Source organism: Fopius arisanus, unplaced genomic scaffold, assembly GCF_000806365.1.
Source record: "Fopius arisanus strain USDA-PBARC FA_bdor unplaced genomic scaffold, ASM80636v1 scaffold00075, whole genome shotgun sequence".
NCBI lineage: Eukaryota > Metazoa > Arthropoda > Insecta > Hymenoptera > Braconidae > Fopius > Fopius arisanus.
The window spans coordinates 375051-390175 of NW_011887814.1; the positions used below are offsets into that span (position 1 = coordinate 375051).

General features: G+C 38.0%; 2 protein-coding genes across 5 annotated transcripts in view; one reads left to right on the top strand and one right to left on the bottom strand.

Moving 5' to 3' along the window:
• The first annotated feature begins 163 nt into the window (after positions 1-163).
• Positions 164-12200, top strand: LOC105269851 (regulator of G-protein signaling 11). Of its 3 annotated transcripts, XM_011310415.1 has the most exons (15): positions 164-591; positions 760-781; positions 6124-6344; positions 6407-6503; positions 6614-6664; positions 6764-6870; positions 6948-7064; positions 7240-7503; positions 7577-7956; positions 8337-8558; positions 8702-8926; positions 9075-9131; positions 9937-10396; positions 10583-10989; positions 11312-12200. In XM_011310415.1, the coding sequence occupies exons 3-15, from the start codon at positions 6273-6275 to the stop codon at positions 11370-11372; spliced, it is 2520 nt and encodes an 839-aa protein (XP_011308717.1). In that variant the 5' UTR covers positions 164-591; positions 760-781; positions 6124-6272; the 3' UTR covers positions 11373-12200. The 3 variants fall into 3 exon arrangements, with proteins under 3 accessions (XP_011308717.1, XP_011308716.1, XP_011308718.1); XM_011310414.1 differs by having other exon boundaries at positions 164-781; XM_011310416.1 differs by lacking the exon at positions 9075-9131 and having other exon boundaries at positions 164-781.
• Positions 12201-14764: 2564 nt separating this feature from the next.
• Positions 14765-15125, bottom strand: part of LOC105269855 (uncharacterized) — a 5952-nt gene continuing 5591 nt past the window's right edge. For both annotated transcript variants that reach the window (XM_011310423.1, XM_011310424.1), the window contains exon 8: positions 14765-14963. In XM_011310423.1, coding sequence (XP_011308725.1) covers positions 14846-14963 — 118 coding nt within the window. In that variant the 3' untranslated portion in view covers positions 14765-14845. The remainder of the gene's footprint in view (positions 14964-15125) is intronic.

The following is a 15125-nucleotide window of genomic DNA, read 5'->3' on the forward strand; positions in this document are numbered from 1 at the left end:
GGGTTGAAAATGCGTGGGGGGTTGGAATTTCATCGCGCACGCGATTCACCCACCATCCGAGTATTTCCGTAAATATCCGATAAAACCCGACAAAATCCCCCCAACGGAGTTCCTCACTATTGTAGAAATTTTTTTATCCCCAGTGTCTAAACCACCACAACGGGTACATCACGTTAAAATATCTCGATGCATTGCACAATTCATCCCCCAAAAGGCATCGCAACATGTCCCAAAACAATGGCCCGGGCATTACCTCGTGAATTCTGAATTGGGCGTGAGAATGATAAAAGTCCCAGAAAAATTTTGAACCCAAATTTTTCATTGATTTTAAAATTAAATCCCCTGAGATATCGAAAGAAAATCGGTGATAAATCGTCTCGATTGTTTGTGATGTGTGTGCAACCCCCTGTAACATCCCCCTTTCCCGAAAAATTTTCCACGATCCCGGGAAAAATGAGGAAAACTCGGGAAATGAAGTTATCCCTGTAGACGGCCAATTCACTATTTATCCAATCGCAACCTTTTGCTTCGCGGATATATATTTTTTTTTTTTCGGCTCTTCTTGAATTTGGGGTGTGGTGGGTGACTGTGGTATGTGATAAAAGAAATATCTCCATTATGATATCCTGTGAATTTTAAATCATTTTTATCGATTCGACGAACTATTTATCTCACGTATTTATCTGGATTAAATCTCCAAATGGCCTGAATTCACATCATCCCCGGCGCTCAACGCTTGTCACTGCACGTTCCATGAAGCTCACCTGTCCTGTGTCGTCGAGTAAGTAATCCTTCAAAACCACCCCCAACCCTTCCAAAAAAAAAAATGAATGGATTTTTTATTTTATCACCGTTTTTTCCCTTTTCCCCGGTTTTTCTGTGATTTTATTTTGATTAACGATCGAATTTTCCCACAATTTTCCGCAATTTTTCCGCAGTTTTTCCAACCCCACCCCCTCAGTTTGCGTAGTCTATTGTTCAATGGTTGTGCGTGTCAACTGCCATTAATGACGACTGAATGAACCGGAAAACTATTTTTCACTATTTATTGTTTCAATTGAGATATGTGGAAACGCGGGAAACGGGTGAATGGAGCTTTTTCTTTTTCGTCTCATCCATTTTTCTTTCTATTGTTGTTGTTTTTCTTTTTGTTTTCCTGGAATCATATGGTCGTTTGGTGGCTCGGGGGTCCCGGGGATGATGCGACACTAGTGCCATCACTCCCCCGGTGACCCAGAGATATGGGAAAATGCCTCCAGGATTGAATTCGCAGGCTTTTCACTGCTTTTCGTCTCATTAAAAAAATGACTTTTCCGAGCTTTTCAATGGATTTTTCTCTCGCCTTGTGTTCTTTGGGGTTTTAAGGCAGTGGGTGGATGAGATGGGGTAAGAGGATTATTGTCTGTAGATTTGGCGGAGACAATTCTTGATTGCAAACAGTTTTTCCATTTTCATCCGACTTTTCCGATTTTCACGGTGGTTTTCCTCTTTTGGGATGGAATGTTCAGTGGATAAATTATGGTGGAAAACATATACGATTAAATTGCCTGGTCGCCGATGAATGGGTTTCCGAGACAATGGAAAATTTTTATTTTCCAGGAAAATCTATTTTCATTGGTCAGAAAAAACTTTGAGCAGTTCGGGGGAAAATGTATCAGATAGACATGTAGAGTCTCGGAGATAGGTTTTTCAGAAATTGGCAGATTCAATTTTCCATGAAAATTTATTGGGGATTTTCCAGGGATGGGAAATTAAATTTTTCCGGAAAAATTGTAAAGATGGTGAGGGAAAACATGTAATCGGAGGAAAATCAATGGGTCCCGAGGAAGAAATTTTGGAAGGAAATGGAAAATTTTAATTTCTCATGCAAATTTTCCTCGACTTTTCCGCCGGCAATATCGAAGATCGAAAGGTCGTCAGACTGTCTTTGGGAGCGGAAATTTCACCATTTGCAAGATGGGGTGGGTTTGAGCGTTTCATCGAGGGTTGGGAAAATCCGGAATTAGGAAGTTGAGGGTTTTTGAGATATCTGATTAGAGGAATTTCCCGGGGGTCGGTTAACAGGGTCATTTTACACCCTTTGGCTTTCGCACGTCACCCCAGATAAAATAAAATCCCCCATTTGAATAATCCCTGGAACCCATAATTCTCCAATTTGCGAAGTTTTCTGGAAAATTAAATGGGCGTTGAGAGTTTTCCTGTAAACTGAATTTGCGGAAAAATTTATGCGTCAAATTGAATATGATGAAAATCACGGAAAAATTATTGGAAAAGTGAGGGATATGGAAGGATTGGGATAAATTTTATAGGAGATTATTCGGTGTATAGTTGAACGGATTTTCTTTTACTCAAAGGCGCCACCATCGATGTCAATGGCGATACAATGTACACATTGATAGTGCGCCAAGTTGAGGGTTCATTAACCCAATAAATAAACACGGCTCTAGGTTGATGTAAATCCTGTCAATACCTTTGAAAAAGCTTGAAATCTCATTTGCGTCCGACTTTTACCAATTCTCAAACACTTTCTTCATGAGTCAAAGAAAATTTTGAGGTTAACCCTTTTCTTTTCAAATAATTCACCCACAAATAATAGTCGGAAAAAAATTTAACCCTTATGGTATTTTTTCGAGATTGAGAATAATTTCTCTTGATTCATAAAATCCTTGAAGAGTGAAACGGAAGCCATCATACGTGAAAAAAAATTCGTTGGCACGTAACGATGAGAGTGGCGTTAAGGTTCGTAGGTTAAAGCGTGAAAGTTCAGTCGGTCGTCACGTTTTGTACGCATTTGGCCTCGTACGATATAATCCAAAAGAGACCTTGGTACTGATTTCGATGCTTCCGGCAAAACACCCCTACCTCTTTGACTTACGCCCCACCCACTCAAATAAAATAGAATTTCCTGTGTGTGCGATTGTATGGGTTGCAAGAACGTAGCTATCGATTTTACCCGAAATAAAAACATTCATTTTGCTTTACGCTGATGCACACCCAGCGGAAGTTGAGTCGTAAAGACGTGATGAGACTCATCGGATGTTTCTCCATTGAATCATTGCGCCGATATACCGCCAACTGCTCGTGATACGGAGTTGAAAATAGTGCCATTGGAAAGCTGATGAAATTTACTCGAGAATGAAAAAAAAAGATTTATTTTCCCTCTCTTAGTTTTCGAGTTGTAGTCTGCCGAAGTTTTCGGACGTGAGAGGCGCGGTCAATACTCGCTCCAGGACACGTCTCAAATTCTCATCAAATAGGTCATACTTTTTTTTAGATATGGTTATGGAAAATTTTTCTTCCGATCCAATAATCCCACCCTCGATAAAATTCATTGGAATGAAGTATTTTCTACTTTCTCCTTATTCTTTATTTTTTTTTTTCCTCTATCTCCACCCACTCTAGAGCTTTCGTGCGGTTGATATCGCCTCGGGAATGAGGATGACAGTTGGGTATTGGGTGTATATTCCATCTGGAGAAATTCCCAGAACGCTCTGGTATGTAGTTTACTATATACTGTCTTAAGAGCCACTGGGCGTTGATCGACTATACCGCGAGGATATCTGTACGATGAATACGTAATGGATGTAATGCAATATCTAGTGGGTCAACCTGATACTAGAGTCGCTGGATTTAACCCCATCACATGTACGACAAAGCTCTGAAATCTGGCGTAAGCCAATGCACTTAGTGAACTCAACCTGAATATCAAAATAGAAAATATCTCCCCAAGATTCCGTATCTAAATAATTTTAATTTGCATTCATTTCCCTCAATCCCAGCATTTTAACAACCGGTGGAAAGAAAAATTCAACGAGCATTTCTCATTCGTCCGGAGAGAAAAAAATTCCGCACCGATTGTTCTTCATTCGCTCGGAGAGCACGAATTCCGCGACAAATTTTTTATCCTCCGCCTGCAGTGAATTATGATGAAACGAGTGCACATGAAATAATATCCAGTTGAATTTTACCTCTTCGTTTGGTGTTATTGCACGAAAGAAGAGAAAAAATTCACAACCTGCGGCGAAAAAGTTAGGCGGCCGGATAATGCAGAAACTATTGAATGATGCAGCGGAATAATCTAAAGTTGACTTCACTCCTTTCATTTCCGTTACTCCCTTAAAACACAAAACTTCAAGTCCTCGAATTACATTTTCGAATCTTTTGTTACTTGGGGTAAAAATAAATTCTGTTCACAGCGGGGAGAAATTGAAATGGTGATTTTATTCCGGTGAAAAAGTTCCTCATCCAGGAAGACAAACCGGGGATGCGGCAAGAACTTTTTAAAAGTTAAATGGCGAGTGCGTCTGATTTCTCTTTTATTTCATCCATCTGGATTTCAAGTGCGCATTGTTAAATTGACAAAATGGCGGCGGGCGGATAGTGCAGTAGATTTCTACCGGTTCCGGCCAATTGTTGGACAATGAGATAAATAGCGATGTCATTGAGATGAATGGAATATATCGAAAAGAATTTTTTCTTTGATAAATTTGGATATGGGGTGGAATGAATATTTATGAATCGATGGCGTTGAATTAAAATGGTGGAAATTTATCGCTCGGTGTTATATACAGGTTTTTCAATGGATAAAATTTCTCCAGGTGGCGTATACACCCACTTTGTCATGCTCACTCCCTTTTTCATCTAGAAAAGGAGTTGATGGAAGGGTGTGGGAGGTAGATCCTCTACCCATTGCAGCTGAGCTGACGTTTGTCTAGCGATCCGGTTGCTGACGCGCTTAATTACTCCAGTTGGAATTGCCGGATACTCATCAATACCGCCGGATATCTTTGTTCCACCTACGTATCAACTTCTGCTTGTGATTTCTTCGGTTTTCCCCGTTTCTCACTGATTTTCTCATTTTTTTTTTCATTTTCAAACTGAAAATCGCGCGACTTCACCGGATCGACGGTGACCCCGATCGACAAATCGGAAAATTTTAGCTGAAATTAAAAAAAAGACGACCCAATTTGCGCCGTTATTTCTCCAGTTACAGCCGAAAAACGCTTTTTACCTGGAATTGTTTTTCCCTCGTAACTTGAAAAATAATGGGGTAAATTGGATTGTCTTTTTTTTAATTTCCACTGAAATTTCCCGATCTATTGATTGGGCCACTTTGTGATTCGGTAGGTGCAATATTTGGGATAGTGATTTTTCCGGCTGCGTCATTTATTCGATGGAAATTTTTCTGTTTTCATACTTCGTCTCGGTAAACACCACTTTATTACATTTTTCGGTAAATACTCGACAATACCGTTTTCCAAGTAAACCGTGATGAGGGAGAGAGGAAAAAGTCTGGAGAGGACATTTTTTTTTGTTTTCCCTTTGTCAACAATTTGCGTCTCGAGGGGTTATGGTACACCGTTACCTCACCCACACGATTTTTTTTTTTCACACTGGTATCATTAGTGAGACCTCGTTGGTGGTATAAAAATGCAGGAGTCATTTCGGTTTCATTCTCTCTTTATTAGTTTTAATAAATTCTTACATTTATGAGATTGCGGAAGGTAACATTCAGTGGGCGTTGGATTTTTTTTTCCGCAGGTTCGTCTCTTATTCTTAATCTAGCGGGGGTAAAGGTCAGAGAGACTCATGTGTCTCATATAAATCTCTTTTGATATATCTGAGGTTATTATTCTAAACGATAATGCAGTGGTGAGACTCATCCCGATTTCCCGATCACTTTTCAATGAATATCTCGCAATCCTGACTTAAAACATAAATTTTCATTAGAATCTTTTTTTCAGAACTCATTAAATGCTACAAAAAAGGTCGTAATGAAAATTTCACTGTCTCCTTCAATTTTGGAGATATTCACCGAAAACTACTCTTACCTCCGCAAAACGCGTTGCGGAAATTTCGATTTTCGACCGGCGATATCTCGAAGATCCCTGAAGATAGAGACTCGATTTAACTCTCGTGTTAAAGCCAAATCGTGAAAATTTGATTGAGTGCATTCTGACCGATTATCTACAATTTCTCCGGTGGAGGTGCGGTCAAGGCATGCGCCAAGTATTTTTTTGATTTTATCCGTTAGCATGGCGCCGATCATTTGTAATTATTTTGCATCTTCAGGGCTGTGAACTCTCGTTTGTGATCTCGATTTTTTGTTTTTTTTTGCTACAGTGGGCGTGCGGGGGTGACTGGAGTGATGGGATGGGGCCAGAGCCCCATGGAGTTCGGGTAGGCCCGTCTCCGGCCCAGCTCCCCAGCCCCCTCCGCCATCGTAATCGTCACCGATCGTGCAAGCGAAGAGGTGGGCCACCTCGTACGCGATGGAGGCAGGTAGCACTCAACAACGTAAGGAGAAGGTACCACGTGTACACAGACCTTGCGCCTTCGATAAGGTAAATCGTTAATTCTTTATCTAATGGAGAAAAATATTGAAAAATAAAAATTTTTTTGAAAGATGGAGGGGCTGGTGCAGAAGATGCAAGACGCGGAGAACGGTGTGCCAGTTGGCAGCCAGAAACAATTTCTCACGTCGATTCCTTCGGCATTCATGGGTAACATCATTAAAATTAATTGAAGTCATTCGTTCTTAATGAAGACCCTTCGGTTTCAAGTGTACGAGAAATGAAAGGGAATTAAAAAAAAATCTCTGATTTTTCCGCAGGGTACGATCTCATAGAGTGGCTGATAGACCGACTCTCGATCGATGAAACCGGTAATTACTGACTCACTCATTCTCCATTAATTCAGAGAAATGAAAAATTAATGTACCCGGTTTTTCTTTTCTTTTTTTTTTTATTATCTCCTACAACAGAGGCGGTCCATCTAGCCAATCAGCTATGCCAATACGGTTATTTCTTCCCAGTGAATGATTCCAAAACTCTGACTGTTAAGGATGACAGTTCCCTCTATAGATTTCAGGTGAGTCGCTCACGCGTAATTAATTTTTATCATTGACTTTTTGGAGTGAAATATAAAAATAATGAATACATTTTTAGACACCGTATTATTGGCCTTGGCAGCACCGGACACCTGATAACGTCGAGTACGCAATATATTTAGCAAAACGCACATTAAGAAACAAACAACGTCACGCACTTGAGGAATACGAGATCGTGAGTCAAATATATGTATACATAATTAAAAATTGATTTGAATCAAGTTGGAAAATTAATTCGAATCAACTTAAAAAATTGATTTGACTAAAAAAAAAACGATTTGAATAAAAAATAAGTCGCTATCAATCATGAAAAAAAAAACGCTCGCTCAATCAGTATTTTTCAAATGCAGGAAGCACTGAACAGCCTGAGAAAAAATCTAGCCAACAAGTGGGAGTTAATACAGATGCAAGCAGAAGAGCAAGTGCGTCTCTCCAAGGATCGCAAGAAGGGTGATAAAATAGTGAGTGATTCGCAGGAGCGGGCATTCTGGAGGGTCTACAGACCTCCACCGGGATGTCCAAGCAGTCTCGAGGTAGTTCCTGTTCCAACAAGAGCAAGACCCGGTGCTAAATTACCGATAAGAAAGCGAACGCTCAATGATCTCCAGCGCGATGTAATTTATCATCTATTTATGCTGGTCGATTCATTGAAATAATATATTTTCAATGATTTTATTTGAATTGCAGGTTGAGTTATTGAGAAACAGCTTGACACGCACTCGTACTAAAGTATCGGTGGCTATTGAAAATATAAGGACTTATTACGAGACGTACACGGAGTACGATCCTATGGTTGTACCATCCCAGCCATCCAATCCCTGGATTACGGATGACCAGTCATTTTGGCAGCTTAATAGTCCTCTGGTGGAGGTGCCAACGGAGAAGAGGGTGAGGAGGTGGGGTATCTCCATGGAGGAGCTCATGTTCGATCCTACGGGATTACTCGAGTTTACCAATTATCTTAGGAAGGAGTACAGTCATGAGAACATCAGGTTTTGGCTGGCTGTCAAGGATCTCAGGCACTGTAATCAGGCACACATCGGGGATAAAGTCAATGAAATATTTCGGTGAGATTTCTTGTCAATTGTTGAGTGTAATTGAATGGATTTTATTTTTTCGCATTGAGGACGTCTTTGGGTTAGTCGTCAGCGTGCTGGCCCTATGACCAAAGCGTCCCGGTAATGCAGATTCGAGTCCCGATGGTGAAAAATTTTTCATCGTCGGAAAACGAACCCAGTGCCTGTGGAAGTTAGTTATAAGGTAGTTAGATGAAAAGTGCGGGTAGGGAATTAGGTTGGGGTACCGCGTAGGTACTGCGAAAGGGTTGGTAAAAGACCCACTAGGGTCATACCATCTGGCACCACCCATTTATCTTTATCCTATTTTTTCGCATTGAATCGTGAGTGATTGGAATGTCTGTTTTAATTTGTTTTTTTTTTGTGTATAGAGAATTTTTAGCACCTGGCGCACCTTGTGAAATAAACATTGACGGCAAGACGATGGAGAAAGTCCACCAGGAAATGAAGAATCCGAGCAGATTCACATTCGATTCTGCTGCTGAGCATGTCTACACACTTCTACTTAAAAAGGACTGCTATCCTAGATTCATAAGGTCTGATCATTACAGAAATCTACTGGCTGCTGGTGTACAGCCTTTACAAAAGAAAAGGTACGTTATCCTCTTCTTGAATAAAATAATACATTATCTCTAGAAATTCATCAATTGCAATTGGTGTATTTCAAATTATTTCCTGAAACGGTGGTATCAAAATATCTATCGATGATAAGTACGTTAAATATTTTCCTCTGCAGATTTTTTAATTTCGGGGGACAAACGAAGAAAAAAGCGACACTAGGTGGTATGGGTTTGCAACAAACAAGCATGAGTGGCTCAACGAGTGGTAGAAGAAGGGGTAGTGATCGAAGTCTATCAGGATCAGCTCATGAATTAGCTGTCTGTGGAACACGTGACGTGACTACTGCCTCCAGAGTACCCCATTCCCTCAGCCAACAGAATCTCACTGATATTCCCTACAGGTATGGACTCGATAATCACAACTATTTGTTGTAACAACGTGACATTTCGCGAACACTTAACACTGTCGAATGAACACGAAATTTTTGTTGAAAAAAAAGAAATCGAAATTTTTGTCTTTATTCTGCAGTGAAAAATGTATATTTTCAGGGGAGACCTGGAGCGTCTCACTAAGATCATTTCCAGGCCTAGTCCACGTAGTGTTCAGTAAGTCCTCAATGACAATGAGATGAGAAAGAAAAAAATTGAAATTGGGACAATTATTTATAAAAAAATCGTTGATGTCTGTTCCCTTGAAATTATCCAAACATTATCGTTGTGCAGTTCATGTATTTTTTGAGATTATTGTGATAGTCTGGATGTCATACGGGGCTCTCTGTGCATGAATGTCTATTATAATTATGTTTTTCATAATCAATTTATGAAAATTTATGTGGCTTTTTATTTCTACAAAATTTATTCCTGTGAATTTCGTTGTTTTTTTGTAAATAATCTTCTTAAGAATTGACTGTGGAGTGATCTCATTGAATAGACGGGAATTTTTTTTTTTTAATCTCCAATATTCCGTTTATTCAATGACCAGTTTGGGCTCCACATCTCTCCAGGAATTCACCCCTGAAATTTTTGCATAGAAAACATCTCAATTTAAAAATATAATTCTCTTTGTATCTCTTTTTATCGATATTATCTCAATGTATACCATACATCGGTGTTCCCCCAAACCCCCCCATTTCATCCCTTGATAATACCGAGCCATCAAAAATGCTGACCTTTGTATTACATTTTCTACACCCTCACTTTTTCATGTTGCCAGTCATAGTGTAAAATTTCTCCACAAAAAAAGAACGGATAATATTTTCTGTGAGATCAATTGTTCGGGAGATAATCATCACTAAACCCCGAAAATCCCTGACAGCCCCTTGTTTTTTTTTTTTTTTTTTTAATAGAGAAAGGAATATTTTGAAAAAATGGCTAAAAAAATAAAATGACATAATGAAGTTGGTGTTGTCAGGGATGCTGGTGGCACCGAGACATCAGTGGTTCGCCCTATGGACGACGTATGTCCGTGGGACGCAGCACCAGGTCCGAGCAACGAGCCAGACGCAATTGCAGGCACATCATCAGGCTCGACTGATCCATCAAATTGGTCTGGAATTCATTTACCACCGGACACTGGATCAAGGGCATCGAGAAAAAATTCATCCCAGTTTGACTCCTGCAGTTCATCGTCGGATGTTAGTATAGCAATAGCCGAGGCATCAGAGAGATTGAGAAAAACGTGTGGACTTCAGTATTCAACTACTATCGCTGGTCCTAATTTAACGAGAAATTACTCAGTGGGACCAGTTCCCAGGGTTAAATTGGCTGATACCAGCAGATCATCGGTGTCATCGTGTAATTTTCCATCGCCACAGCACAGTTTTGATATGTCTGGAGTACATCTCGGAGGACAGGGCCATCAGGTTCATCAGGTTTGTTCTAAATGATTTTTTCAATAATTTTTCCATCAATTCTCGTAATTTTTTCGGTGGAAATTCAATTCCAAAAAAATTTTTAAACAATTATGAAAGAATAGTAAAATTGTAAGACGCGAAATGAAAAGAAGGAATTCGTTACTGAATTCTATTGAATTAATGGGTAAATGTATTTTCTGTCAGCTTCATCAACTGGATGTTGCCAAGAGTGTCCCAGAGGAGTCTGAGAATTGGAGTACAGAGGAAAGCGCTTCAGAGTTAGAGGACACGAAGGAATCGAGAGCCCCAGGGATAGCTCCTCTCATAAGTATTTCGACGATTGTTGGTGATATCACTGGAGAAGGTGTCGATGGAGACGACGAGAAGATACCTGAGACAATCGAGGAGATACCCGAGGTGGAGGAAAAATCGAAAATACCTGAGGAGCACGTCGAGGGAAGAGAGACTGATTCTGGTGAAGAAGCACAAGTCGTTCCAGTCTGGGTCCCTGATGACAGTGAAAATGATCCTGAGGGACATAAGGAGGCAAGTGAACCAGTGCCAGGGGAACGTGACAATAATGTTAATGAAGTTTGCCCGTGGGAAGATGAGTAAGTTCATTAGAGACTTTTCAAGTAATTATCTTACGTAATTAATGCAATAACCGTTATTATCAATTCTACGATTCTCCGTTGTCTGGATAATGAGATAATTATCTAGGGAATGAGAGGGTTTTCGAGAAAATGTCAAAAGAAGTTTTTTATTGAGGATTTAATATGCTAGAAAAATGGTTATTAACATTTTTTTTAGTAAAGACCGGGGTTTTTGAGATATTGCACTGAGAAAAAGAAATTATTCTGCTATGTTTATTAGTGGAAAGGAATTGTCAATATTTGTGGAATGTAAATTAATATTTTTGGTTTGGTTTTTCAGGGAAAACTGTAGAGTGGATGCAACCTACGTGAAGACCTACGCGACCCTAGGATACTTGTAAAGGTGCTTAAGACAGGAACATTTTTAGACTTGAGAGTATTCAAATTTCGAGGATTTCGTCGTGGAGAAGGAGTAATTGTAAAATAATTTTTGCTGCATTCGGAGGTGTCTGCAGTTATCATCGGCGGTCTCTCAGTCAATCGCGTGTCTCAGGTGTTCAATCATCTCCCCAGTCCCAGTCCAATCGGCAAAAGGTAGGAAAAAACAATTAATTTCACTAATTAACCAAACACAAAGAGAAAAACCACAGAATTATTATCTAAAAACTAGTCTAAAAATCGATTAATCCGCCATTTTTTAAATTTCATGGATCTGATCAATTGAGTGAAAATTGAAAAGTGAGAAAATGGCTAGTTTTTAAATTTCGACTTTTAATTAATGATTAATTAAATAGAGGAATCAATTAAGATAATGGAAAGGATTATCTATTCGTGTTGAATCGGGAGATTTCTCCTCAATGATAAAAAAAGCGTATATTATCGTTAATAAAATTATTATTGAATAAACAGAGAATTTAGAAGTGTTTAGATTCTTCGTGATGTTTCTTCTCAATTAGTGATTAGTAATGTGAAACGCTTGTAATTTAGGTGAAAAATTAGTAATGTTGTTTGAGGATTCGTCCGGGGGATTTGAAAAAAAGTTTGTGGAATCAAACAATTATTTAACAATTTTCCTTTAGAGGATTTGGCTCAAGGTGGACTGTCACTAATGAGCCCATGACCTCCCCCTTGGGTTCCCATCTTCAATGATTCCCAAACTCGTTAATAAATTATTGATTTTCCGTGATTATTTTCAATTTGAAAAATTGACAGATGAGAATTTTTTTCGTTGATCCACTAAAAAAATCGTTTTTCGGGCAAATAATTTATTTATTTAGGGATTTTTCAATGGAAAATTTTGGGGAATAATTTTAGCGAGGGAATAATTAATTAGTTGTGCCTCTGGGGTGAATTAGGTGCTGTGTTTGCAGTCGATAAATCGATTAAAGGCTTTTGTGATAGTAGACTACAGCGAAATCAGTGTCTATTGAGTATGTGTGATTAAAAAAAATGTTGATAAATAAAAAAAAAATTACTGGTTGTAGATTGAAATAGATTATTAGAGACGAGGTAGATTTTTTCTTGATGTTGATAGTCAACGAATTCACTGAGGTAAACGAGCGAGAATTTTTTCGAGACTAATTCAGTCGATTCAATTAATGATTAAGGAAATCATTAATAAGTGATCGGAGCCTTCAGAGACTGCCACTGCCCCGGAGTCTGAAGTTCTCAATCACAAAATAACTAATTGCTAATTTAAAAAAATAAACAGTAAAAAGAAAATAAATTCTCATTTGAAAAGAAAAACAAGAATTAAAAGTCGAAATATACGAAAGTTGTTATTAATCATTTTCTCACTTTACTAATCACTTGCCGATTAATTATAGGAATTGTTTATGCAATTTTATGTAAAATGGAACGATTTATAATAATTTGGCGTGGCGGATTAAATCGACAATTTCAGAATATCTGAAGGACAAAATTATAAAATAAGTCTTTATGTTTGATGAACATTTTCATCTGGTTATTGAATCATTTGTTAATTGAGAATGGGGGAGGGGATAATTGACAATTGACGCATGAGACAGGCTGGCAATCGAGACGCCAAAAGAATGAAAAAAAATTTATCTTAAAAGCAGACTCTTAATAATCGTCAGCTCAATCTAAGTCTAGAGTGATTTTAATCTTAGGGACATTAATTATTAATTAATTAACGATAATTGAGGATAACGTGGGATTAAGAGAAAGGAATAATATATATTTGCCGATGTGCAAAAACAGCAACCCCAGATAAAAATTAATTTTAATGATTAACAGAAAGAAAAATTGACAGTTGGTGGGTAGGACTTGATATTACGCATTAGCGGTGACAATTTGTAGATTTAGATCTAGATTTTTAATGAGAAAAAAAAAAATATTGAGGAGGTGCGAGAGGTGCGGGGTGATCCCGATTTTGAAAATGGTCTAAAATGTTTTTTGAGTTGATGGGATGGAATAATTGAAGGGACGTGCTTGGTACTCACCCCTCATTAAACAAAATAATACCAGACAGGGATTAAAAATGAAAGACAATTTGTTCAACAAATTCACCTGAAGTTCAATGAATTCTAGTGGTTTTTTTCATAGAAAAATTTGGATAAACTTACGATAACCAGATATTTATTATTGTATTGGGGGAGTGCATTCGAGTTCGATTAAGAAGTACCTGAGAAATAAAACCAGAGAGAGAGAAAAATAAACGATTTAAAGTATTATTTAGGCCTATGTCGATTGTTCGTGAACAATTGTAATATAAATACGTTGATTTAGCCATAATGTTGTCCCTGATTAAATGAATAATTTGACTAGGTTTTCGTCTCGCTTGTGCTCCCATTATATTTATTTTCGTTAAAATTTTTGTACGCGAATAAAAATATTGATAATATCGTCCATCACTGGAGGGGTAGATTAAATTCAATAGGTGTCAATGAATCAGTTAGCAATTAATGGATACATTTGTTCGATTTAATTCAGTTCGATTGGAGATTTTTCATTGTGAAATAGGTGCTGATAATTGATGTGTGCCTAATGTGTTATCATTGCCGTTGATTAAACGCTGAAGGGTGAATTAATCAATTTTTGAGGATTGATAAGAGATTTCAATGGAAATTAAGAGTTTGATCATTTGGGACGATTAAAACGACATGAAATGTCGAGAATAAAATCTGTTGTATCAAATTTCCATTGCAGAACGATCATTAACGATGAATAATCATCCAGTGATGATAATTATTTGCCGCATAAATGTTATTTACACTCGAACAAAAATTGAGAAATGTTGAAAAAAAAAAAACGTAAAAACTCGAGGAAAAAATGTTAAAATGGGCTTTAGTGTATATAGTTTTGTAAAGTGTTATTAGCAAGTCGGAAATTATGTGGAAATTTTTGGAAAATGTCATGATTGCACTAGAAGTGATCGGTGCAATTGTCGGATCATCCTACGTGCGAGAAAAGATGAATAATTGAAAGGGAAGACTTACCAAAAATTCATTATATAATGTTATAGAGCAGTATCGAGTGCCCGAAATGAGTATGACACATTGTCTGTTAAAAATAGCATTTTAAAAGCTGCTGTCATGATAATGACGCTTCAATGATTGATAAAAACGTCGAATAATGGAAGAAAAAAGAACAATTTGAAATTGTCACATGGATATGTAACGACATAAACCTAATGGAAAAATTAATCGACACGTTTTTGTTGACTATGGGTTGTATATAATATACGTATACGTATAAACAAGTGCATAAATAATTGTAAGCTGTCAAAAGAAAAGGTGAAAAGATATAGAATGTCATAATAAAGAAATTACAAAGTAAGATGTATATTGTGGTTTTTATTTATCATCATTTGTTAGTGGATTATTATTTCTTTTTATTTAACCAAGTTGCGGCACTAAAAACATTGACAGCGATTGGTGGGACAGTCTGAGGGGTACACCAAGCATCTATCCATGCAGTAGACGTCTGCACCGGTTTTTCCTTCTAATTCGCCGATTGCTGTGCACTCCTCCCTGGAAAACATAGAAAGGTTATCAAAAAAGGTCACGTGACCGGAAGTGACGTCATAAAAAAATCGGTCACGTGACCGGAAATGACGTCATCAAAAATTTTGGTCACGTGACCGGAAGTGACGTCATAAAAACACTCGGTCACGTGACCGGAAGTGACGTCAT